Consider the following 25914-nt stretch of genomic DNA (forward strand, 5'->3'; position numbering starts at 1 on the left):
CTTCTTAATTGAACCTTAATCATATCACCAAAGAAATGAAATTCATGTTAAGTCTAGACCTGCTGTTAACCTGTCTATGTTGTTATAATAATGCTGAGAATGAAGTATTGAGAAAGTTGCTTAATCAATATGATCCCATCCTTGAGATCTTTTAAGAAAAAGAATAAACCTATTTTGAAAGGAAACATGACTGAAACTTGATCTCTGAATGCACCATTTGCTCTTAAACAATGATCGTTTATGAAAAATATGTTTAATAATTGGTTTAAGTCAAAAAGAGTTGCATTTTAACTTCAAAAAGGTTGAATATGTATTTTCAGGTAAGATTTGATGTTTTATAACCTTTCCAAGCATACTTAGATGCTTTTTGTCTAAGTTTACCCATATCGAGCATACTTTGAAGTCTTTGAACTTTTTAGGTAGAGTTTATGAAATTTTACTCTTCCGAGTAGGCTTGATATCTGATACGTGTGAATATGTTTTTCTAGCAAGCTTTAACAAGTTCAAGTTTTTCGAGCACAATTAACTATTTGAAAAATACTTCTTGTTTCTAGAAAGCTTTGCATCTTAAATGCTACGTATGATCCTTCTAGCACGCTTTTATTTAGTTTGTATTGCCTATCAGACCTTACCTATTTGTTTAGGAATACAACTGTTTACTAGCAAGCTATTTGATATGTAACTATTCACTAGCAAGTTGTGTGGTCTTTGAACTATCTAGCACACTAAACTGTTTTGTAAATTGTTAGTCAGTCGAGCAAGCTTTGTGAATGAATCACACTTCGAGCAAGCTTTAATGTTTTAAACTATCTAGCACACTTTTGTGACTGTCTGTTTAAATTAATTCTAGCAAGCTTTGTGTTTTAAGTGTTTGCTTGAATTTGTCTTCGAGTAAACTTTAAATTCTAGCACACTTAATGATTATTGTGAATATGTTTATTTGAAATTACAAGTGTTTTTGGGCAAACTTTATGTTTCGAGCACACTTTGAAATTTTCAAGTGTTCTCCCAAAATACTTGATAACTTCTTACTTTTGCTTTGCCGGGTACGCTTTGTGTCTAGAACTCAACTCTAGCACACTTTGCTTGTTGTAAAGTATCTCGAGCACACTTTGTGTCTACAACTCAACTCTAGCACACTTTGCTTAATTGAACAATGTCTCGAGCACACTATGTGTTATAGACTGCTTGAATGATTATTTGCTGTTTATACACTTTCGAGTATGGTATGTGTTATGTAGTTCGAGCAAAGTTAATATTTAGGAATATGTTAATATATTACTTTGGTATTCTTATTTTGATTCCTAGCAAGGTTGCCTACTTGTTGATTTATACTTGGTTATTAGTCTTGTGATTTATTTCTCGAGCAATCTTGTATTTCGAGTAAGCTTCCTTCATTTTACTTGTACTCATTTCTAAACTACATCTAAATCGAGCAAGCTTTATGAAAGTGGAATATACCTAGAACACTTTGCAAAAATTGATTTTTCCGAGCAAGGTTTGCTAAACAAACTTTATAGAGTAAGGTGTTTTTAAGTGTTAAAAGTTTTAATGGATAAGGTTACTGTATGACATCTATTAACTTACTAAATGACAAAAAGCATTTAAAACCCACTTTCAAAAGGTATATAAGAGGGAGTGATAGACGTTTTTCAAATATTTTCCCTCTCTCTCTCTCTCTCCTTCCACTGATTGCTCTCAGAAAACCTAAACCGACTTATCGCATTCATCATAATCTTAACCCTAATTTATCAGCCCTTTCAATCCAACTCAGTAAGCTTTAATTAAATGTTTTTCGAACACGATTATGTGATAATGGGCTCTGATTATCCATGATTACTAAATCTCTGTTTCTTGTGTAGGTTATAAACTTGTCGAAGATCAGGTTTTTAAAGATATTTCTTTCATTCTTCTTCAAACTTATAATTTGAAATTACTTAAAAGTTATGAACTTTGGGACTAATTTCTACTTTGAATGTGTTTGCTTATGTTTTCAGATATGGCGGATGAAGATCAACCGACCTATCCCTTTGAGCATAAGCACAATATGTGCGCTCTGTTACAAGTCACTCCCGATAATGAAGAAGTTGCTTCAATGATTAGATGGTTGCAAAGGTCAAATATCCATTTCGCTTTAACGGGAAATCTAGTGATATACAAGAATCACTCGCTTGACACACTTTTGATACTCGGATCAAGGCCCTACTCTTAGGAATGTCAAACTAGATGAGAAAGACTTCTTATAAATGTCAAACTATGTAATGGTTAGTGAAGAAACACGGATCTGCTCCCCTTAATGGGTCCTAGATCCCATGAGTCAACAAGGTAAGGTACGGTTAACTGCCAATACGATATGAACTCAATTCCCAAAATCCAGTGACGTGAACCTGCAAAACAGACACTGTGAGCTCGTTACGGGAAGGACAAGAGGGGGGTCTTCCCGTAACCACCCTCCGGCGTGAGAATAAGTACAATTCCGATGAAGATAAAGTACTTAAGTAAATTGAGAGAGTACAGTGGGAGTGAATGAATACCTCATGATGATTGAGAGGGTATTTATAGCCGAAGGGTGTGGGAAGGTGATTGGGCCAGCTGTTTCTATAGAAGATGCTCCTGTAACCAACTGGACATGTGTCCTCATATGATAGGTTCAGCTTATATGTTGCATGTGCATGTATAACAACCTAGACTTGAGTCTTCTCATGATAGGGTGGTAGACAACCTTTTCCATGTGCACGGTTATAACGGCCTTGCCAGGTGTTCTTTTCTAGTTGGTTGAGATATCACGTATTGCTCAAGGAAGCATCTTGCTAGATCTTCTAGAATGTTACTAGTTAATGGCAGCTGTCCCGGGGCATTACCTCGTAGTTATTTACGCGGACGAATGTTCCATCCTGCGGATGACTTTTGAGGGTGCCAGAATGCTTCCGCATGCCTTGTGGGGGTGTTTCTCCCGCCAATAATTATGCGGGTGTTTTATATGTCCCGCGGGCGTCTTATGAAGGACTTCTGGTTGACCCGCGGGTAATACTCAATGGTATTTGGGTCTTTTTGGTACCTTACCTCTATAAGTCCCCCTTGTCCAGTGTTTCTTCCGCGTGAAGTATTTTATGCGGGTGAAATTCTGGACTTAATGTGTATTTGGGGATTTTTTATTCTGCAAGTTGTTGAGAAATATCTTTTGTTGCTGTGGATAATCATGAAAAATGGCAAGTTGACCACTCACAGGCGCGTGTGCAGGTGACAGGACGTTTATGACGGCTGTCACTGTACCTGACTGTACAACTTTTTCCCTTTTTCGAAATTTCCCGCGGGACGTGGCGTCTGAATATTGGGTTACTTTTTCTCTCTCCACTGTTCATATCCCATCGCATTAATTGTGATGGGTATAAATAGAGGGAGTTAACTTTCTTTCAAAGTTTTATTGCCTTTGAATTCTGATTATCATCTTGCTTTCTTGCTTTGAAACTTTCGAGTATTTACTCGATCTTTCTTAAAATCACTTGATATTTCATCGAACCTTACTACAATGACTAATACTATGGCTGAAGTCGATGAGATAGAGATTCAATGGGACCTGCCTGAGTACCAGAAGCTCGTCAAAACGTATGGTATTCCACCGGAATGGGAACCGGAATTCCCCTCTGCCGGTTCTATTGCTAGTTTCCCTCCTTCTGGGAAGAGGCTTTATATGCCGATTATTTTGTCCATGGGAACTTTCACCTTCCCATCACAAAGTTTTTCATGCTAGTAATAAAAGCATATGGGATTCACTTATCCCAACTTCACCCTCGTGCCATCATGCGAATTCGTCACTTTGAATTCGTGTGTATGGCACATGAGATGGTGCCCCGATTGGACCGGTTCGTTGTGTTTTATAAGATGGTCAGTCAAAATGGTTGGTTTACTTGCCATGCTTTGACTGACACAGTCTTCAGACATGAGACCAAGACGATTTCCAAGGACTGGAAGAAAATAATTTTCTGGATATCTGAGGACGTGGTGCCGGAAACCATGATCCGTCGTTTAGGCAACGAGGCTCTTCTCGACATTACTCCGGCTGCCCATGAGAAGCGTGACTGGTTCCGCCAATTGACATCCTCATCAACTCCGATGCGGGCGCTTCCTGAGGAAGCCCTTGTATGGGAAGGCTTAAGCCGCTTGTGGCCTTCTCCTTAAATGGAGCCTATTTTCATCGGGCTCGACGACCGTAATTTAATTACTCTGTTCTTTTTCCTTTTTATTTCTGAAGTTCTATTATTGAGTTCTGCACTTGTCTTCAGGTTCTGGATTGATGCTAAATGCCTTGTACGACGACAGGGGTTACGTGGGAAAAAGTATCCGCGACGTGAAGGACACACCTATCCTCGAGAAGACTGCTAAGTATTTTCTTTTCCCGGTGAAGGTGCGTGCCGAGCCGATCCTTACGGGTGCCACCTTTGAATCAGGTGCGTATATACCGAACCCTCCTCCTCTTAATACTATGACTTCTGATGGGGTGGTCGTCATTCTGTCATCGAGTGACGATTCTGTCACCCTCGAAGGAGAAAGTTCTTATGATGCTCCTGAGATTTCATCCATCTCACATTTACTGGCAAAACTATACCTGAAAAGGTCTCTTCGCACTTCTCAGGAAAGTTACGCAAGCGCTAGTTCTGTGGATTCCGGGAGATAGCCCAAGACGAAGAAGCAGCGGACTCGTCGTTTGAAGAAACCACAGCCCAGCCTTGCTGAACCTCTGGGGACGGTGACTGGTGATCTTTCATTTTTAACTTTTATTGCTTTCAGAAATGCGGTCTAATCATGATTTTCTTATGCAGATCCGTCAATTGTTGGAGATAATGTGACTGACAGGCTGCCAACACCAACACCAACACCTATCGTTGAGAAACAATTATCTCCGCCTCCGGAGAAGGAAGTGGAGAATAAGCCGTCTACCCCTCCCGCTGAGGTGAATGTGGAGGGGTTCAATCTTCCATCAGGAACTAACGAGTCACTTGACTATCTTTTCCAGGCTGGGGAGACACCGGTTATGAAAGGAATAACCCAGCTGTGGATGCAGTTGGGTTCAAGATTCATGAATCTCCCTCCCAATCTGCTCATCAATTCCATTCTACCTCCTCACCTTTAACTACGGGTGCATGAGGGAGTTTTCAATTTGGACCATCTATCCATGAGGTCGGAGGGGGTTCCTCACAAGGTACCCCACAACAATCAACCGCGGCTCCCGTCCGTCTTGAAACCTCAGGCTCCCAGTATTTTCGGGGCGCCGTTTTAGGAGGGGATTACGACTTATTTGTCCCTCCTTGGGATTTTGTCAATGGGTCCCGGGATCAGCATGAGTTTTATTAAACACTGCGTCCCGCCTGCCGAAATGGCGCACCAGCAAACCCGCTCCCACCATGAACTCCATACCGACTTATCCGTTTCTTTGTCTAACAGCTTAGCCTGTTATCAAGAAATTTTACGCGAGTCGCGTACCATGGGCGGGAAACTGGGCGAAGCTTCCCGAGCTGTAGATGCTGCAAAGAAAGAAGCTGAAGAGCATGGTAAGGCGGCGAGTACAGCCAGGTGGAAACAAACCGACGCTAAAGCTGCCTTAAAACAGGAAAAGGATCGAAGCTTCGCTGCTGCCGAGAAGTGGAAAGAAGCTTACGAGTGGCAAAACGCCATTCTTGAGGCTGCCCGAGCTGAAACTCAAAGAAGAAAGGATGACTTGGCGAAGGCACAAGAAGTGTCCCGCCAAGGCAGCCGAATCCAAGAGCTCGAAGCTGAGTTAAAATTGCAGAATGAGCAATCCGAGCTTAAAGATAAGACCGCTGCTGAGATGCAGTCCGCTTATGACTCCTTACTGCAATCCCGTACTGAAGTAGATACCCGCGCCTCCAACGAATTACAAGAACTTCGTGGTATGGTGGAGCGTGCTGAGCGAGAACGGCAATGGTTCCTCACTCGGGGGCTTGACTCTGTAAGTTTTTCTCCTAAGTTGTTTTATTTGTGTTCTTTATGTTTTCCATGCTAATATACTTCTTATACTTCCCTGTTAGGTCATCCGCCATGTCAAGAAAAGCACGGAGCTTATTGATTGTTTTGTGAATCTAGTAACTGCTTCTACTGAAGTTGGCCGCGTGCAAGGTTTCGACGAGGGGATGACATACGCTCAATCCGGGCGATCTTTTGAAACTCATCCGCTGCATGGCCTTGACACAAAACAAGAACTTGGCATGCGGGTCAAGGAGTATGACGACCTTGTCTTTCCGCTGCAAAATATGGTTCTGGAGTCTGCCTCTGCTGAAGATGGCGTGAAGCAGTTGCGGGTGTATTTAGATGACGAATCCGAGGATGACGAGTCTGAGGATACTTCTCCAAATGCTCCAGAAGACACATCAGCCCCTAACCCATAGGTTTACTTTGTAGGGCTTTATAATTGTTCCTCATGTTTTGTAATCGTCTTTTTGAATATTAATGAAAGAAACTTTTATGTTTTGTGAATCATGTTCTTGTTTATGAGATAATATCTTTGCAAGATATTTTTTACTTTTAAATTTGGTGCAAGTTGGATGTCTTTTGATGACGTGGCAGAGAGAGAGATTTTAAGTGACGACTAACAAGACGTGTAAAACGCCTTTTGACAACCTGTATACACGTTTTCGAATCTCCCGCCTGACGTGTCAATCATCCCATGGTCCGCACTTTCTCTTTCTTCTATCAATCAGATGGTCGCACTAATTGCGATGGGTATAAATAAGTCCTTGGTGTTTCCGATTCAATCTTATCGTTTTCCAAACTTTTCTCTCAAAGGTAACAGATGTGAGACTTCCATATTACTTGAGAGACTCTTTGTATTTGTCTTATCCCATGGCTACTGAGAAGAAAAATACTCCAGCGATTCACAAAGTTGCAGTGCATCTTAAGGAAAAAGAATATGAAGACGTCGTTAACGTCTACGGATTAGCGCCGGAATGGGGTCCAGAACGGCCAGCGGACGGTTCCGTTGCAACTAACCCCCCGGTAGGAAAAATGTCCGTATATACCGAGTTTTTTACAACGAGCAATTTTCGGTTGCCCATAACGAATTTTATGAGGGACATCTTGACTTCTTATGGCCTTCATCTATCTCAAATTCACCCTTTAGGGTTGCTTCAAGTTCGCCATTTTGAGTTTTGTTGCCAGGCTCATGTTACCGATCCAACAGTTGCTCGATTTGCAGTATTCTATAAGCTGACGCACCGCGATGGGTGGTTTGGGTGGTCCTCTACCAAGAAAGGTCCTACTGGTACTGAGTGTCACCGGAGCTTATACGAGTGAAGCCCAAATCTTCTGGGATCGGGAGGATGTCATTCCATTTACAATGAGCCGTCGTAAGGCCACTGACACCTCACTACTACGGAGATTAATCTTCCATGGTATACAGCACCAACCAAGACGCCTACACCTATGCGGGCGATTCCTAAGGAGGCGTTAGTGCACGCGAAGATGAGCCGCTTATGGCCCTACCCTTACTATGAGAATTCTGATGGAAGTAAGTTTTACATGTAATATTCCGGATTCTTGTTTTTCTTTCTTGACTTTTGTCAATTGCAGGTGAAGGTTCTATTCTTTCCACTCTATTAGACAAGGTAAGAGGTATGATGGTGCGTCGGCCCATTACTGTACACGATCTGCCTTTCCTTGAACGTACTCAGCACAACATCTTATTCTCCACCCTCAGCGCGGAGCCTATTGTTTCCGAGGCTATGTTCGCGAAAGGTGAGAAGAAGATTGCCGATGGTGAGGAGATTCTAAAACCTCAACCTCTAACTGCTATGACTTCTAGCAGGGTGATTGTACTTCTATCTTCTAGTGAGGAGTCATCACCCTGTGATGGAAGAATATGTACTGATACCACTGATTCTGCCCATATGTTGCCTTCGACAACAGGTTTGACCCGCAAACTTGGTAAAGTTTCCGCCGAGAAAGCTTCCGAAGATGATGACGATGCTGATGTCACTGATGATGCCATTCCTGAGGGCGAAGATTAGGCTATTAACGAGGGGCCATCTAAGGTTGCTGGAAAACCTAAAGCGCAACCTGTCAAGACTGCCCTACCCAAGAAGAAGATGAAGATTGTAGATTTGGGTACTCGTCTTCAAGAACTTGCTACCAAAGACATTTCTTCACGTACAATCACTCATTACTGAGTCTTGTAAGTGTGTATATTGATAATACGGATATTATTTCTCGGTAGCATTGAAAGATTTTTCGGAAGACGTTTCAGGGTTGAAGAGCTCCAGTGCTCCCAAACTTCCAATCCCACCATCTTCTCCACTAAACACTCTTCAAAATCCGATCAATTTGACAGATACTTCTCCTTTGAAGGAGAGAAATATTAGTGAGCCTGACGCCTTCCGTATGTCTCCAAACTTTAACGTCCATCAATTTAGAGATCAGGGCGGCGTTAGTGCTTTTAAATATGGGGGTCAGACTTCCTCTCCTCGAGCGGAAAAAGACACTTCCTCGCACAATCCCCACTGGTCGTTGCGCCGGAACTCGACCTTAAGTGATGTGGATGTGTGCTTCGAGTACTTGCGGGAGAGCCTTCCTCCAGCAGAGAAGGAGCGACAATGTCGCCGTATTCGCCAGGAATTATTGAACTCAAATTCCTTTCATATGGCGTATACTGTCTCAACCAATCAGGAGATATGCCGGGATAGGCTAGCGATGAATGAGAAATTGGATGAGTTGGAGCTTAATTTAATTGACGCCAAGAAAGAAGCGCTCAAGGCTCTGACCGAAGCTCAAGGGAATCACCAAGCTTTGGAGGCTGAAAAAGCCAACCGCCTTGCCGCTGAGGAAGCCAAGGCTGCTCTCCAGAAGCAACTGGATGAACAGGCTGAGCTAATAAAGACCCTGCAGGCTGACTCAGCAGCTAAGGATGAGCGCTTGTCCGACCTTAACGCCAAAAACCGAGGCCAAGCCTTGGAGTGCGCTGGTCACAAGATGGACCTTGTCCGAGCTAAGGCGGACAAGAAGTGGCTTTTGACAACAGAAATTCCCAAGGTATTTAGTTTTTTGTTTGACGCAAATGATTGAACTAATCCGTACTCATTCATATTTATATGTCTTAACAGGATATCACCGATGTTCGGAATAGTGATGATCTTGGGAATTGCGTTGCCATTTTGCTGAGCGCATCCAAACAAGCTGGCCGTCAGATAGGCTTTGAGGAAGGCTACAAATTTGCTTCGCAAAACAAGCTTCCGGAAGAGTATATCATGCACGGCCAGAACACTGCTGTCATCCTTATTGAGAAGACCAAGGCATTTGATACATTAAATTTTTCCCTTTCTGAAGATATATCTGAGCATGCGGATAAAGAGGGTGCAATGGAGCAGCTAAAGGAGCTACTTGACCTTGATGAGGAAGATCAAGATGAAGTAGATGATAATAATGCGGGAGGCGAAAATATCGCCGCGTAAATGTATATATATCTTCCTTGTAAATATTTCTCCTTGTAATCTCTTTTGACCAATAATAAGAAGTTTTGCTTTCTTCCGGTGCACTTTGTCTTATGTGTTATAATATAAGTTTCTCTCCGGAACTTCGTTTTTGTCAACAAAAGATTACAAACAAAATAATTATGAGACTAATGGAAAGTTTTCATAAATCAGGCATAAGCCATATTACAAAAAATGAAACATCGAGATTTCAGCTAGTCTAAGTGGGCATGTAGGCCAAAGTAAAAGAATAATCAAGACTGTTACATACAACATTTCTTCAACTGTGCTACGTTCCATGTTCGGGGGATCTCAGTCTCGTCCAATTTTTCTAACTTGTAGGCACCTTTGGATAATACTTGCTTAACTCTATAAGGTCCCGCCCAAGTTGGGGCCAACTTGCCCGGAGGCTCTTGACCGGAAGCCTCGTTATTGCGGAAGACAAAGTCTCCCGCATCAAACTCACATTTCTGGACCCGCGCGTTGTAATACTTCTAAAGTTGTTGCTTATAATTGTGCTCGCGGATCGATGCAAGTTCTCTTCTTTCCTCAAGATCAAGATTCATCCGGAGTTCATGATCGTTATCATCAATTAACAGAACTTTTGCGGATGGAATCCCAATTTCGGCTGGGATCATGGCCTCAGTGCCATAGGTTAAACTAAACGGCGTCTTTGAATTACTGGAATTCTTTTGGGTGGGAAAGGCCCAATGTACATGGGGCAATTCGTCGACCCAGCCCGTCCGTTTAGTTCCTAACCTTGTCTTGATCCCTTCTTTGATAGTTCGGTTGGTCCTTTCGACCTGAACATTTACCTGTGGGTGAGCTACGAAGGTGAAATTTTGAATGACTTAGTTCTTTCAACCATTCTTGTAGTCCTCTATCGGCAAATTGGGTCCCATTGTCACTTACCAGTTCCTACGAAAGACCAAACCGGCAAATGATAAATTCCCACAGGAATTTCCTCACACTTGATGCCATTATTGATGCAACCGGTTTTGGCTTCCACCCATTTGATAAAGTAATCAATGGCCACTATCAAAAATTTAACTCGTCAAGGGGCTTCCGGGAATGGTCCCATAATGTCATTAGCCCATTTCTAAAACGGCCAGGCGGATGTTACCGGGATCAACTCGTTCTTAGGACGCAGGGCCCTGGGAGCGTGACGCTGGCAAGAATCACACTTTCTGATTTCTTGCACAGCATCCAAGTGCATGCCAGGCCAATAATATCATGGGTTCATGATCTTTGCAACAGTCATTCTAGGACCCGCGTGTAGGCCACAGATGCTTTCATTAATTTCTCGTATTAGATAATTCGCATCTTCGGCGTCTACACAACGCAACAGTGGTCCTAGAAATGACCTCCGGTATAATATGCCATCATTCAACTGGAAATTTAAGGCTTTATGCTTAATCTTCCGAGCTTCAGCTTTTCCTGCTGGGAGAACTCCATAAGATAAGTAAGCTTTGATCGGTGTCATCCATGTATCAACACCCGTTTGGATTACCAGGACTTGGCTTTGTGGAACGGACGGGTGGTCCAAAACTTCAACCGGAATATCTTTAGCAAAGTGCTCGAAATTTGTTGAAGCGAGCTTGCTAAGAGCATCCTCAGATTTGTTTTCACTCTTCTTAATGTGGACGACATTGAAGGAAGAAAACTGTTGAATTAGGTCCTTTTCTTGCGAGAGATAAGAATCCATAACGTCGTTTTTTGCTTCATATGTTCCGTTTATCTGTCTCGCGATCAGCATGGAATCTACCCGTGCTTCCAAATGTTTTACCCCAAGCTTTTTTGCTATCCGCAGGCCTGCCAAGAAGTCTTCATATTCCACTTCATTGTTAGTACTTTTAAACTCTAACTTGATGGTGTATGTGAATTCATGCCCCTCAGGGTTGACTAGCCTTAGGCCTGCACCTGATCCTTCACTGCTTGAAGCTCCATCCGTGAACAATGACAAAACTTGCCCTTGTTCTGGAGGTGCTTGTGGTTGTTGCTCAATCAGACATTCCTGTTCCTTGTGTTTCGGGACTTCTGTGACGAAGTCCTCCAATACTTGCCCTTTAATTGCTGGTCTAGGTTTATACTCTATCGAGTGTTCACCCAATTCACTGGCCCATTTCGCCAATCGTCCAGACAACTCTAGCTTGCTCAACACATTCTTTAATTTATATCTGGTCAAGACATTTATGGGATGTCCTTGAAAGTACCTACGGAGCCGTCGGGCTGCGTCTACTAATGGCAAGACCAACTTTTCCAACATCGAGTATCTTGTTTCCGGGTCTGACAATGTTCTGCTGACGTAATAGATCGGAGTTTGAACATTTTTCCTATCCGTTAGTAGGACAGCCCCTACGGCAATGTCGGACGCCGACAGATATAACATTAATGGTTCTCCCGCATAAGGAGCTGTTAACGTGGGTAGTTCCATTAAACACTTTTTGACTTCTTGGAATGCCTGTTCGGCATCCAGAGTCCATCTGAATTGCGCCTTCTTAAGACAGTTCCTCAATGTTGAGATGAACGGGTAAGACTTAGCAGCATGGTTTGCCATAAACCTGTTTAACGCTACTAATCTACCGTTGAGTGTTTGAACTTCCTTGAGGGATGCGGGGGATGACATGCGAGCTACTACCTAAATCTTGTCCGGGTTAGCCTTAAACTTGTGCCTGTCACAATGACCTCGAGGAACTTTCCTTCCTCCATCCCAAAGGAACACTTTGCTGGATTCAGCTTCATATTGATGCTTCTCAGAGTTTCAAAAGTATCCTCTATGTCCCTCAGCATTTGATCTTCATCAGTGCTTTTGATCACCAGATCGTCCATATAGATTTCAAGGTTTCGACTTATTTAACCTTTAAAAGCCTGATCCATAAGCCTTTGATATGTGGCACCCGCATTCTTTAACCCGAAAGGCATCATTCTGTAACAGAATGTTCCTTGGTTAGTGCGGAATGTTGTCTTGTCTTCATCACCAGCTGCCATATGAATTTGGTTATAGCCTTTATAGGCATCGAGGAAGCACTTGAACTTGAATGGTGCCACAGCATCTACCTTTAAGTCGATCTCTAGTAATGGATAACAGTCTTTTGGACATGATTTGTTTAAATCTTTATAATCTATGCACATCCTCCACGTTCCATTACTTTTCGGGACAATCACTGGGTTGGCTACCCATGTTTGATATTTTATTTCTCGTATAATCCCTGCATGGAGAAGATCTTGCACTTGCTCGTTCATGGCCTTCGTTTGTTTCGAGCCTATCTTTCGTGTCTTTTGCACAATTGGGGTGATTAATGGATTTACCTTCAATTTGTGCTCTTCAATTTGTGCTCTGAAATGCTCCGCGGGACACCAGTCATGTCCGCGGGTTGCCACGCGAAAATGTCTATGTTCTTCGTCAGCAATTGCTTCACAAAAGTTCGCACTATCTCAGAAATGGTTGGGCCAATTACCATGGTTTGATCGGGGAATTTCTTGTTCAAAACCCATTTCTCTGGTTCAGTCCTCTGAATTTGTTTTGGAATTTTACTTGGTTTCAAACTTTTGGTTGTGAAGCAATGTCGATTAACATGAATTATTGCTACGCCAGTGCGGGTTGGGACCCCTACTGCAGCATGAGCTGTGGACGGATGGGCGCTAAAGTCACCAATCGCCTCTCGTCCAAGAATGATATCGTGTTTAGAGGTTTCCGATAAAACTAGAAACTCAACTTCCTCGGTTCTTGAATGAACCCCGTCACTGAGTGTGACCGGGAATGTAATGACACCTCGCGGGTGCATTATATCTCCGCCAAACCCAGAAATGGGTGCATGAATCGGTCTTAATCTTTCTTTGTCATCTTCCTCAAGTTGTTCGAAGCACTGTTCATACATAACGATGGATGTACTACCAGTTTCGAAGAACACATATTGCGACCGATAGTGTCCGAAAAGAGGGTAATTATCAAGGGGTTCTTATTGCACAGCCCACCTTTAATTCGTGGAAAGATGACCGGCTCGCTCTTCCACTCTTCATCCGAAAACTCTTTCCTCTTACCACCGAACTTTTTTCCACCCTGAATCATGTGGACATTCAAATCTTTTATTTGCCTTTTGGCCGGACCTTGGTTATCCCTTGCGGGAGGTTTGTCAGTCCCTGGTCTTACACTTTTGACCAAATGATCTAACTTCCCATTCTTCACAGTTGCCTCTATTTCATTTTTTAGGGCCACACATTCATTTGTATTGTGCCCTATGTCATTATGGTACGAGCAGTGTTTTTTGTTATCGAGGAACGACTTCCTCGGTATTGGTTGTGGTTTGAGAAAAGTCAAATTCTCAGTAGTGAGGATCTCTGAGGGGGTTTTTGACAACGGTGTCCAACTGTTATTGGAAGACCGAGCTGAAAAATTATGTTTGTTTTTGTTACCGATCAAAGATCTTGCATCAAACTGCTTGGGTTGTTCCGTAGTCGGCTGTAATCTCGACCAAATTGTTCCCTTGGCCTGTCTACTTGTCTTCGAATTTGAAACTCGACCCTTGGTAATTGCTTCTGGCTACTGGACCCCAATGTTTTTTCGGTTCTTGCGAATAACTTAGCTGCCTTCATGATTTCGTCCTAGGATTCAGGCATTCCGTCTTTTCAAGTTAGCGTGCGAATCAAGGCGTCGCTATGGACATTTTTACGGAATGCTCCCTTAGCATGTCTTCACTGACCCCTCCGATGTTAAGGCTCTTGTTGTTAAAACGAGAAATGAAGTCCTCAATGAACTCATTATTCCGCCTTTCAACATCCAATATTTCCGAAGGGTCGCGAGTATGTTTCCGTTGCTGGCTGAAATGTTGAGAAAATTTTGCCACAAAGTTATTCCAGCTCTTGATCTGTCCGCCGGGCAATTTTTTGAACCATTCTCGGGCGGCTCCAGTAAACGTCAATGCAAACATGTGACACCAGTATGGGAGAGTCCAACCACTGACTCCTCCAACTGCTACAAACCTCAGCAAATGATCGCTGGGGTCCGTCATTCCGTTATATGTCCCAAGTTATATGTCCCAACAGATGTCAGAATTTTTACATTCATTGGAAATGGAGCGGTCACAATGCTTGCAATAAATTTAGACTTTTGAGCAAAGGATTCTGGGCGGTATGGTTTGGAAAAGTCGTGCTCAGCGTTGTTGTAGTATTCCGCATGACGGACAACAGGTCGCGGATGACTAACCCCTCCGTATGACGGGAATCGGCTGTCTCCGCTGTAATAGCTGCCCCCAGGGCGGTATGTTGAATCTTGATCATCCAACTCATCCTCATAAGATGGCACCCGCATATTAATGCGAGGCAGTGGACGCAACCTCCGTGAGTCACTCAAATTTTGCTCCATTTGCTGACTGTACTGGATGTGACTACCCCTTATCGGAGGAGAAATGGATCTCTTAGGGGAGTCATCATAATTCAGGGTGCGAGCATGGAAACGCTCGTTTCGCACCCTACGTTCTTACACAGCAACCAAATTTTCTTGTTGAATGTGGAGCCAATCGTTTGGAGATAAAAGTCCTCCAGATCTAGAGCTATTAAGGCTCTTGCTTAAATAGAATCGCCAGAATCTTCTTCCAGACCTAACTCTGAGTGAGTTCGACTAGCGTCTCTCATGATTCGCTCCAGATCTCCCAAATTGGAACCTCTTGGGGCTGTAACTCGCCCTAAATCATCGGGAGTAGGACCTGTTGGTGTTGTGACATTTCCAACATCTACCAGGGTAACGTCTACCAGTGGAGTGAAATGCTCTCGAGCCGTCGAACCACCCATGGTAAAACCTCCAGGTGTTACGACGTCGTCTCGTGCACCAGGAGTTGCGGTCCGAGCAAAGATTGATGTTACTCCTTCATGTGTTTCTAGATTAGTAACACATGAAGACTGTCCGGGATTCTCCGTCTGCCCTTTAGGAAGTTGGCTCATATCGTAAATCACAAATGAAAACAAAAACTGATTGCTGTTCTAACAAAAACACGGATGGCGCCAATGAAGAAACACGAATCTGCTCCCCTTAATGGGTCCTAGATCCCATGAGTCAATAGGGTAAGGTACGGTTAACTGCCAATACGATATGAACTCAATTCCCAAAATCCAGTGACGTGAACCTGCAAAACAGACACCGTGAGCTCGCTACGGGAAGGACAAGAGGGGGGGTCTTCCCGTAACCACCCTCCAGCGTGAGAATAAGTACAATTCCGATGAAGATAAAGTACTTAAGTAAATTGAGAGAGTACAGTGGGAGTGAATGAATACCTCATGATGATTGAGAGGGTATTTATAACCGAATGGTGTGGGAAGGAGATTGAGCCAGCTGTCTCTATAGAAGATACTCCGGTAACCAACTGGACACGTGTCCTCATATGATAGGTTCAGCTTATACGTTGCATGTGCATGTATAACAACCTAGACACGTGTCTTCTTATGATAGGGTGGTAGACTACCCTGGCCATGTGCACGGTTATAACGGCCTTGCCAGGTGTTCTTTTCTGGTTGGTTGAGAGATCACAAATTGCTCAAGGAAGCATCTTGGTAGATCTTCTAGAATGTTACTAGTTAATGACAGCTGTCCCGGGGCATTACCTCGTAGTTATTTACGCGGACGAATGTTCTATCCTGCGGATGACTTTTGAGGGTGCCAGGATGATTCCGCATGCCTTGTGGGGGTGTTTCTCCCGCCAATAATTATGCGGGTGTTTTATATATCCCGCGGGCGTCTTATGAAGGACTTCTGGTTGACCCGCGGGTAATACTCAAGGGTATTTGGGTATTTTGGTACCCTACCTCTATAGTTAGATTTCATAAAAATGAAAACTCATTAAGAACAACTTTAGATATATTGTATTTTAACTATGATTTTTTAATGACGATTGTGGTACATTTTTTCGTTATATGATATTTTGTTTGATTGTCTTTTTTATATGACCCGACCCGATTTGACCCGACCCGATTTGACCCGACCAGAACGGCCGAACCGGACCAGAAATTTTTGTATTCTGATAGTCAACTAAGTATCGACCAAAAATTTATGACCCCTGTGAAAAATTTTCTGGATACGCCACTGATAATAATCACATAAGAAACCGAAACCGGTTCGTTCCTACAAAATTATTAAAGAGAGGATATGAGTAAGAAATTTGGATACTTAAGTAATGAGTTGGGGTAAGAGAACAAATTATATGTTCTAGTTATGATCCTTATATTTTCAAGAATCAATTTTTTTAAGGCACAATCAATGTTCATTATCTGTGTAAGCTTCTCTTGAAAGACTAACTTAGTTAATTACAAAATATTTGTTCTAAAGTTACTTATAAATTATTTTTTTAACATTAGGTTCGGTTTGATTTTGTTTGATATTGAAACCAAACCGAAATATCAGTTTTAAAAAAAACATATGGGTACTTTGGTTTTTTGTGCACACCCTCTGTGCATCGACGTGACTATATAGTACAACCACTGATAACGGTTTAGAGGAGATTAACCGGAAGTAGAGAAAGCTTGACGGAGCTCAGTAATCCCCAGGATGTTCCGAACTTATTAATTTACCAAAATTAATGTGACACTCAGTCGGGAACAACATAAATGGACCGACCGAACCAAATGCGCCACATATGGGGTATGTTTTACGTTAAAATAAAGTGATATATATAATAAAATCAATTCAACATCTTCTAGGGCAAATTAATCTTTCGAAACATGGTTTAATTGGACAGATTACCTTCTATAAAATCGTTGTTGAACTTACTGTGAACATTACGAAGGTACCTCATCTGACCACTTCATGTAGTCTTCCTTGTATTCACATTCCGAATGTCTAAATCCCCATAACAAACATAATAATGATTAAGAACAATCAACAACAAATTAGAATTTGCATCACCACATTACAACATATTCAAGTTCAACAGTTTCTTACTTGGTGATAAAATATAATAGATATTGAAAGGGTATATTAAGTAATATATGAATATATTACGCCAATTAAATGTCATTTCTCATGTAAGTGTTGAAACCATATAAAGAGAAGCCAATATAAAGTGCAATATTTTAACGTGGTGTATCTCTTTTCACAGTGACACTTTAGTGGCACAACAAACTTAAGTTTGGTCAATGATATTTTAACCAATGACTACAATTAGGAGCTGCTAATTTTAATGACTACAATTTAGTGGGTCAAAATAATAGTTGATTATATAGAGCTTAAATCAAGACCAAGAACAAAATCTTACATTAAAGATCAGGTTCATACAACTGCTGAAACCAAAAACTTTTTAAACAAAACTGATTAACCTTGATAACAGTAAATCAATCCAAAAAGAAAAAAAATGGAACGTGTTAAACTAAGGAACAGGGGTACCATAGAAACCATAAATTAATTTCACCAAGGTCTAAAAAGGGGCCGAAAAAGAGTTGGTGTAACACCAAAGGTCGGTACATACCTTGAAGAGTTAGTGTGAGATCTAGGATTTTTGGATAGGCGAAGGCGAAAACAAATCAACCAAAATCGTCTAATTTCTGATGATCGCTTCTACCCGCTGGACCAAATTCCTTTTAGACATCAATAGAGCCTGCTGGTCGGAGGCCATGGCCGACATCTGCATCATCTATTTCCTACTCCCTTTAATCGACTCTCGTCTGTATTTGATTCTGAGCTTTAGTTAGTAGTAATTAAAACATTCAATCAAACATCCTGTGTGCCATATACACACCAGGCGAATTTGGCTTCCATCTTTAGCATTTGATGGTTTGAATAAAAAAAATGTAATAATAATTGAAAATCAAAAGCGGATCTAAATAGACGAAGAAAACAAGAAGCGAACCTTAAATGTAATCTTGAGTGGCTAGTCATCTGAAACGACGGATATGAACAAACATCAAAGAAAAACGGAGACAGGTATCAAGTTAGAGACGAAATAATAAAAGTTATTGTAGAGGAAACACTGACATGCTTACATTAATATCCAGAATTGCTTGATCATATCGTTGGCTATGACCACCATTTTTCCCTTTTGAAACCCATATTATGATGTACACTACAAAATGTAGATATCAATGTCATCTGATTATCATATCAATTCAGTTGCAGTGACATATAAAAGAACAAAAAGCACTCTGACAGTTAACTTTATATACCATAAATCCCTAAATTCAACCAACAAAATAAATCAAAATGCATACCTCATTCGTGTAATATACTTTCTGAGTACGTAATGATTTAAGATGTATGAAAATGCATACCTCCTGCCTACAAATCGCCACGTCACAATTAAAATTTTGTCGCGAATTGTCTGACAATACATGGATGCATATTCGTCAAACTGGAATACAATTACATATAACTAACGTTTGTTTAAAGATTTTGGAACCGAGTAATTGAGTAGTATGCCGACAACAGCAAGCATCCAACCAGAAACGCTACTGGATAAACACAACAATACATAGAGAAAATCGAGATTTCACATCCAGAAGAAAGATAAACCCTAGATTTGACGATTGTAAAAATGAATACCTAAATTACACATCCATAATATTCAGTTAAAACTTCCATAACAATTCCAAACGCAGAATGAGACTTAGATTCATCAAAACAAAAGTTAATTAAAAACTTACAGACGTACACAATAGCAGATGAAGAATCGCGAAACATAACTAAACTCAAACACAGTCAAAGAAAGACAGTTACATGAAACCTACAATTAAACCACCCAGGCATTAAGGCTGTCGCCGGAAAAGTAAAACCCCGGTAGAAACATAATCGAATGAACAATCTGTTATTTGTGAAATGTGTATTTTGGAAATAAGCGAAAAAGTGAAATGAGACAAGATACGTGTAAAGCCTCCATGAAAAGGTGTAGCCACTAACCAGCCTCACATGAGACCACGTGATATGCATGATATAAGCAGTTATATTAGTTGGAAAACCAAACCGAAAGCACAGTGTACAACTTCAAAAGCAAAATGTACAAAACTATTTGCAGGAAATACACTCTTAAGCATAAGTTTTTCTTACCCTAGTTGTCTTTTAATATATATTGTCACACCCTGCCAATAGGGGGCCTAGGCGTTTCAAGGACAAATTAATTCCAAGTGTAAGCAGCGGAATATTATTGATAAAAATAAGTTACAACGTTTGCACTAAGTATTTATGACAAGGTGTAACTACACAACTATCTCTTCTCTGACACTGCCAGAATCCCGTGGTTGGTTCTACTAATCTTCTTGGCATCTAATCTTCATTGTTCATGTCCGGAATACGCCTCTATCCTTAAGCGTTCTCATTACAAAGCTAATCCAAATTGCTACCCCATAGTACCTGAATACATGCTAAAAAGTGTCAACTAAAAAGTTGGTGAGTTCGTGAGTTTAGCTCACATACACATAAAACAGATCATTTATAAAAGCGCGCAAGTTTGCGTGTATGTAATTGTAAAGCATGGTGCACATCAATCAAGTCCACAATCAAACCTGCAACTAGCATAAGTATCCCCAACTTATACTAGAAGTTAAACCGTCCCGGACTATCACCCTGCTAAAAGCAATAATCAAACACGTAAGTTATATACCACAACGATCCGCAGATCTCAGTGTTGTTTACCCAACATAGGGTCACTGTGCGTGGGGGTCTCCCAAATAGTACTTACCCATACAAGCCTCCAGCCCATTACCTTAGGCTAATGATTGTGTAAAAGTTGGGACAAAATTTAGCAGTAAAATACTTCTTGATAAATATCACACCATAAGTAAAACCAGCATGTATCCAGCCCAAAAAGTTTAAGTAAAAAGGGCAGCACGAAACTCACCTAAGTCCATATGCAATATGTATATGAAAGATAATCAATGAGCTTGCACTATACTAGAAATCACCAAGTACGCCTAGTATATATATTAAACAACAATAAGTTATCGAAGAACAATGTAAAATTCACTATGGTATTGTGTACTAGTTAATTTTAAAGTGTTAGCCATCACATTTGGTTCTCGACGAATAAAGTTTCATTTTTATGGGAAGTTTGTACCTAAATAACTTAATAAGATTGATGTTTTGTGTTTAGATATAAAATTCAACCTCCGGGAGTGGTTCATTGTCGGGTTTCGATAAAGTTTCTATTTTTGGAAAGTTCGGATTTTCGGTTTGGTTTCGGGTTACCATATGACCCTAGAAGCTATATAACTTATTCATATAAAAGGTTTAATGATTATTAGTTGAAACAGCATGTAATGAGATTACGAAAGATAACAAGGACGGCTATCTCCGGTGTTGTCCGTTTTCAACAATGTCTTTAAAGAAAAGTGTATATAAACTAATACTTTGTTAATTGAAATATCCCATTTTCCATAAACATATATGTTATAAAAAAATGAGTTATTTGCAGGTTTGTTATTTCAGAAAGTTTGGGGCTGTATGGTTTTAGTCCATGTACCTTCGTATAACGTTATTTTGGCAAAAACGAGTTAATGACTTACAGAGTTTTTATAAAATAAGTAAAACTCAAATTATGATTTTATTGACTCATACTTGTTGCTAAAAATCAAAACCTTCATAATCATAATTTTATATTTTTCAAAACGTTTGTTCGGTCTAAGTCGGTTTTACCGTAACTCGCGTTTAAACGTTATTACTTTACAAAAAGGGCGTTATAAATAATGAAAACGGTTATAAAGTTATAATGAAGTATTTTACATATCACTTATGGAAAATTATTCATTTTATATTTTTGAAGCATTTTAGTCTTTTAATGTCGGCTCGTTGTCGGTTTTAAACGAATCAATGAGTTTAAACTTGCAAACGGGCCCTTTTTCTAAATCCACTTATCCTCAAATGTTTTATAGATTATTTTAGGACGTTTTAACTCATGAGATTCTGTTTTAAAAACATATTTTTATATTTTCTATATTTGAGGAATAACCTGTTTTCGTTTGTTCCTAAAATACCCTTGTGTTGTAATTTTAGCAAAACTGACTTTTGGTCATATAACATGTTAGGACCTGTCATAATAAATAAAAAATGGGTTATTTTGACATTTCAAGTGTTTCAAAAGATGTTCATGGCTGCACTTTCGCTAACGGGCCCGGTTTTGGGTTCTAGTTTGATTCTAAAAATGATGTTTGACGTAAGATAGTTTTGGGTCAGATATTATAGCATTAGAATTACATTCAGGGCTGTAAATAAAATTGGCATACTGTTATTTATGTTGTATGGCTTGTTTCTTATTAAAAGTAGATACCAAAGCGTCGGTTCGGAAGACTTTTAACACCCGGTTTCAATATTATCATTTGGGGGTTGAATTGTAATGTTTTTATGGACTTAAATAATATGTTTAACTTCTGGAGATTATGCTAAAATTCCAGAAGTTAATACGGTCATCCATCGGGTTTGTTTTCAAATTAATTTTCACTTAAACGAGTTACCGAACGCCTACAAGTTGGCTTCGTTTTTAAAGGCTGCACATTGCAAAATTTTCAGTTCATGGTCGTGTTAATATCAGCTTCGTTTATATATTGTTCTCAACTCTTTGTCCTATAACTTATTTGATTTGGTTTCAAGTTAACTCCCAAAATTTTATATTGACGTTAGGGTGTTGGGAATCCAAACAGTGGATTCGATTCGGTTTGGGCCCGTTTGCACCTTTATGTTATATTTTTAACAAAACTCAATTTTGGTTATCAAGCATGTTAGGGCTTGCTGTAATACATTAAAAGGAGTTGTTTTAACATTTCATAGGTTTTAAAAACGTATTCAGAGCTGTTCTTGCATGGCCCCGGTTTTTGGCCCGTTTGTTTTGGTTTTAAGAACAGAGTTTTCTTTTTATTTTATTTCATTATATATATATATATATATGATTTTTTTTACTTCCCGGTTTTAATAAACCAGAATTTAACATAATCATTATTTAGATTTTGTGTTACTTATTAATATGGTTTCATATGAGTTAAAAGTTGGGTTAGACACAGGTTCAAAACTTAGAATATTACACAGACAAAAACGAGAACGGGTTGCGGTACTATATATATATATATATATGATTTTTTTTTACTTCCCGGTTTTAATAAACCAGAATTTAACATAATCATTATTTAGGTTTTGTGTTACTTGTTAATATGGTTTCTTATGAGTTAAAAGTTGGGTTAGACACAGGTTCAAAACTTAGAATATTACACAGACAGAAACGAGAACGGGTTGCGGTACCTGGTGCACATTAAGGTCTCACAAGTGGATTTATTTCTGGATCTTTAACTAAACCCACAAGCAAAAACACAGAGAGACCGAGCTTATGGCTGTTGTTAGTTACCAAAGTACTAGAAGCAATCAGAATACACGCTTAGAACACAATAGGAACGAGTGGTTACCGGTTTCTTGGCTGGTTTGGATATTCCAGAGAGAGAGAGCATATAGGACTGTTTATCTTGCTATAACATCATAGTATTAGCAGGCGGACTATATTAGGATAGATTAGAGACCGAATGGAACGATTACAATTTGCCAGGATGCTTGCCACTGCATATTCAAATTCTTCAATGGGCAGGGACAATTAGAAAGCAATTGATAGAAGTTTGCAAAGGAGTTATTATATTGATTACAATGAGAGGTTAAGTCAAAGGATGAAATATGAATCTTGTTGCAGAGATTTTTTGGGTGAAGAGGCATGCAATTGATTTGGTTGGAGGATGGATTAATCACTCGTGATAGGAAGGGTAGGGGCGGTCGATTGATTCTATTGGGCTGCCAGGATTCTAATAATTTTGATAATCTGATTTTAGAGTTTTCTACTAAAACAGTGTACTTAGAAAAAAATATTTACCAATTTGGTGTAGTTTTAAAACTATTTACCAAACTGGGTAATTTCTTGAAACTTGTTATTCTCTCTCATATTTTAATTGAATAAACCAAAATTGTAAATTAACATCTTTTTGAACATATAATTTTATCCACCAAATTATTATTCTAAGTTTTTAACACCAATTCCCTTTTTCGTAATTAATAAAAAAAATTTATTGCTCACTGCAACTATTTTTTATAATAAAATAATATTAGATTAACTATCAATATATTTCAGACACACCTTCACAAATATTCAATAGTATTAATTCTAAGAAAAATTTTCTAACCTTAAAAAAACTGAATAGGTAAGTATGTGTAAACTAAACGTAATTAAGAAAAAAATATATAAATAAAGTATAATTATTTGGGTGGATTTTTTTTTTGTAAAAGTCAATTAAATTTGAAATGTTACGAACAAACTACCAAAATAAATCTTTGTATTTTGGGTTTAAGATGTTTGGATGATATCACTATGATTCGTCGCAGTACTGGTACAAGTGCGACAATCATTATAGATTATGACAAAAAATACAATATTTAAATACAACTCCGCTTTCAACGAAATTAATACCGGAACATCAAGAAAAATACACACAAGTGACAAAACAGGACATTCTGTTTTTTTTTTATTATTTATGTTAACGTTGCAAATTATATAACTCACTTTTAGCTTTTTTTATTCTTAATCCAACACTATTGAAAAATTTATGGCTGTGTGCCTGTGTGTGAAAAAAGTTAATTTAATATTGTTTTATTACAGCGTTTATGTGTGATTTTTTTTTGAAAGAAGTTTTATTTTTATTATTAATTTCTTTCTACATATTTAAATGCAACCTTAATCAGTAAATAAAAATTGTTAATAGAATTATTAAAAAATAAAAAATTCTAAGTTACGAAAGGGGTAATTAGTGTTAACATGATATTTTAGTGGATAAAACAATCTGTTTAACGAGAGATTAATTTATTTGGTTTAATCAAGTAAAATATGAGAGATAAAAACAAGTTTTAAGAAAAGTACATAATTTGGTAAATAGTTTTCAAACTACACCAAATTGGTAAATACTTTTTCTAAGTACACCATTTTGGTAAAAAAATTCCTGATTTTATTCTCTCTAATATTGTATTATTCACTTGTTATTTTTAACAACTCCACAAATTATGTTATGTACTTTAGATTGTAACCAATTTTCATATATAAAGCATAAGGTTAGGTAATTTAAATAATATTTAGCGTGTCATATATCTCTGTTTATTGGCTTTTATTTCGTTGGATTCGGTGACCGGTTTGGGTTAAATATTTTGAATACTCGGGACGATTTTAAATAATCATAAAATGGTTCGTATGACTTTTGAAATTTTCAGGTTCAGGTTAAACAAGTCTAGCTATGGTTTGCTTCATTCGGGCCAAGCTCATTAGTTATTGTCTTAACTCTTCGGGTCAAACCCATCGATGTACGATCGCTTCCACCGTTTGATTAACATCACACTCGCTATCTAACGATAAGTTTTCTTTTATAAAATAATAAAAATAATAAAAAAAAATTCTAACCCCATTTTTAGGGTTGTTACATATATAATAAAAAAATTCTAACCAGCATCATATTTGTTTTTAATATTTATTTATTTTTGAATTTTTATATTTTTTATTATGTGAAATTTAATAATATACTTATGATTTAATGATAAATTGTTTCACAAATAAATGAGATGTTATGACCTGGTTTAAAAGTATGACAAACTGAAAATTTTTCTTACTTTTTCAGACACTCATCACGACTTGACTCAAATTTTCGGGACGAAAATTCTTTAACATGGGAATGATGTGACAATCGTCAATTTCAGGTTAACTCCGTTAACTCAACTCCGTCAATTCAAACTTAAAGATCACTGAATCTATAACGCACACCTCATTACATTTAAACTAGGGTTTAAATGACGCTTAACACTTACTACATGTGTAGTCTTTCGGGAATTGCACCGAAACGCAAACGAGTTGACGCAAACGATTGGTTAATAAACGAAAAACGTCAAAACAATAATTATGTGATAATTATGTGTTAGACTTATGTGTTATGTGATAACATGGTATAAACGTTAACTCAATGTGCTAGAACTAGTTATTTAAGCTAGAAAAGTAACATTTGGAAGTTGAGGGACTAAAGTGTAACATGTTATTATAAATAATAACATAAACTAAAACCCTAACACTCTTTCTCTCCCTCCCAAACCCGAAGGCAGCTCTAAGCCCCCCCCCCCCCTGCGATCGGCCTCTATACACACACATACAAACAATCTTTCAAGCTTTTGATTGAAGATTAAGGTGCTAGTAAGGTATAAACAACTATCCTATGCATCCTCTATGCTAAATTTTCGATTTTCAATGGGTTAATTATAAACCCTAGGTCCGATTTCTATATGTTATTGTGTTCATATGATTTTGTTTGATTTGATGGTGTATTGATGATGATTTGATAACTAGAATTGATATTGTTACATGTTAATTGTTTGTGTCTTTGATTTGAGTTCAAACAAAAACCCTAATCATGTATGTAATGTGTAATTGATGTGCATGGATAGTGATTATGGAGTCTAGAGTGTTATATGAAT

The 25914-nt window shown here is 39.0% G+C and overlaps 1 protein-coding gene across 1 annotated transcript; it reads right to left on the minus strand.

Moving 5' to 3' along the window:
* Positions 1-10707: 10707 nt before the first annotated feature.
* Positions 10708-12102, minus strand: LOC143582181 (uncharacterized). Its single transcript, XM_077064807.1, has one exon. The coding sequence runs from the start codon at positions 12100-12102 to the stop codon at positions 10708-10710; it is 1395 nt and encodes a 464-aa protein (XP_076920922.1).
* Between the last annotated feature and the right edge of the window lie 13812 nt (positions 12103-25914).

This window comes from Bidens hawaiensis, unplaced genomic scaffold, assembly GCF_021521415.1.
Source record: "Bidens hawaiensis isolate Kalapana, Puna unplaced genomic scaffold, B.hawaiensis_p1.1 tig00031482_1, whole genome shotgun sequence".
In the NCBI taxonomy this organism is placed as follows: Eukaryota; Viridiplantae; Streptophyta; class Magnoliopsida; order Asterales; family Asteraceae; genus Bidens; species Bidens hawaiensis.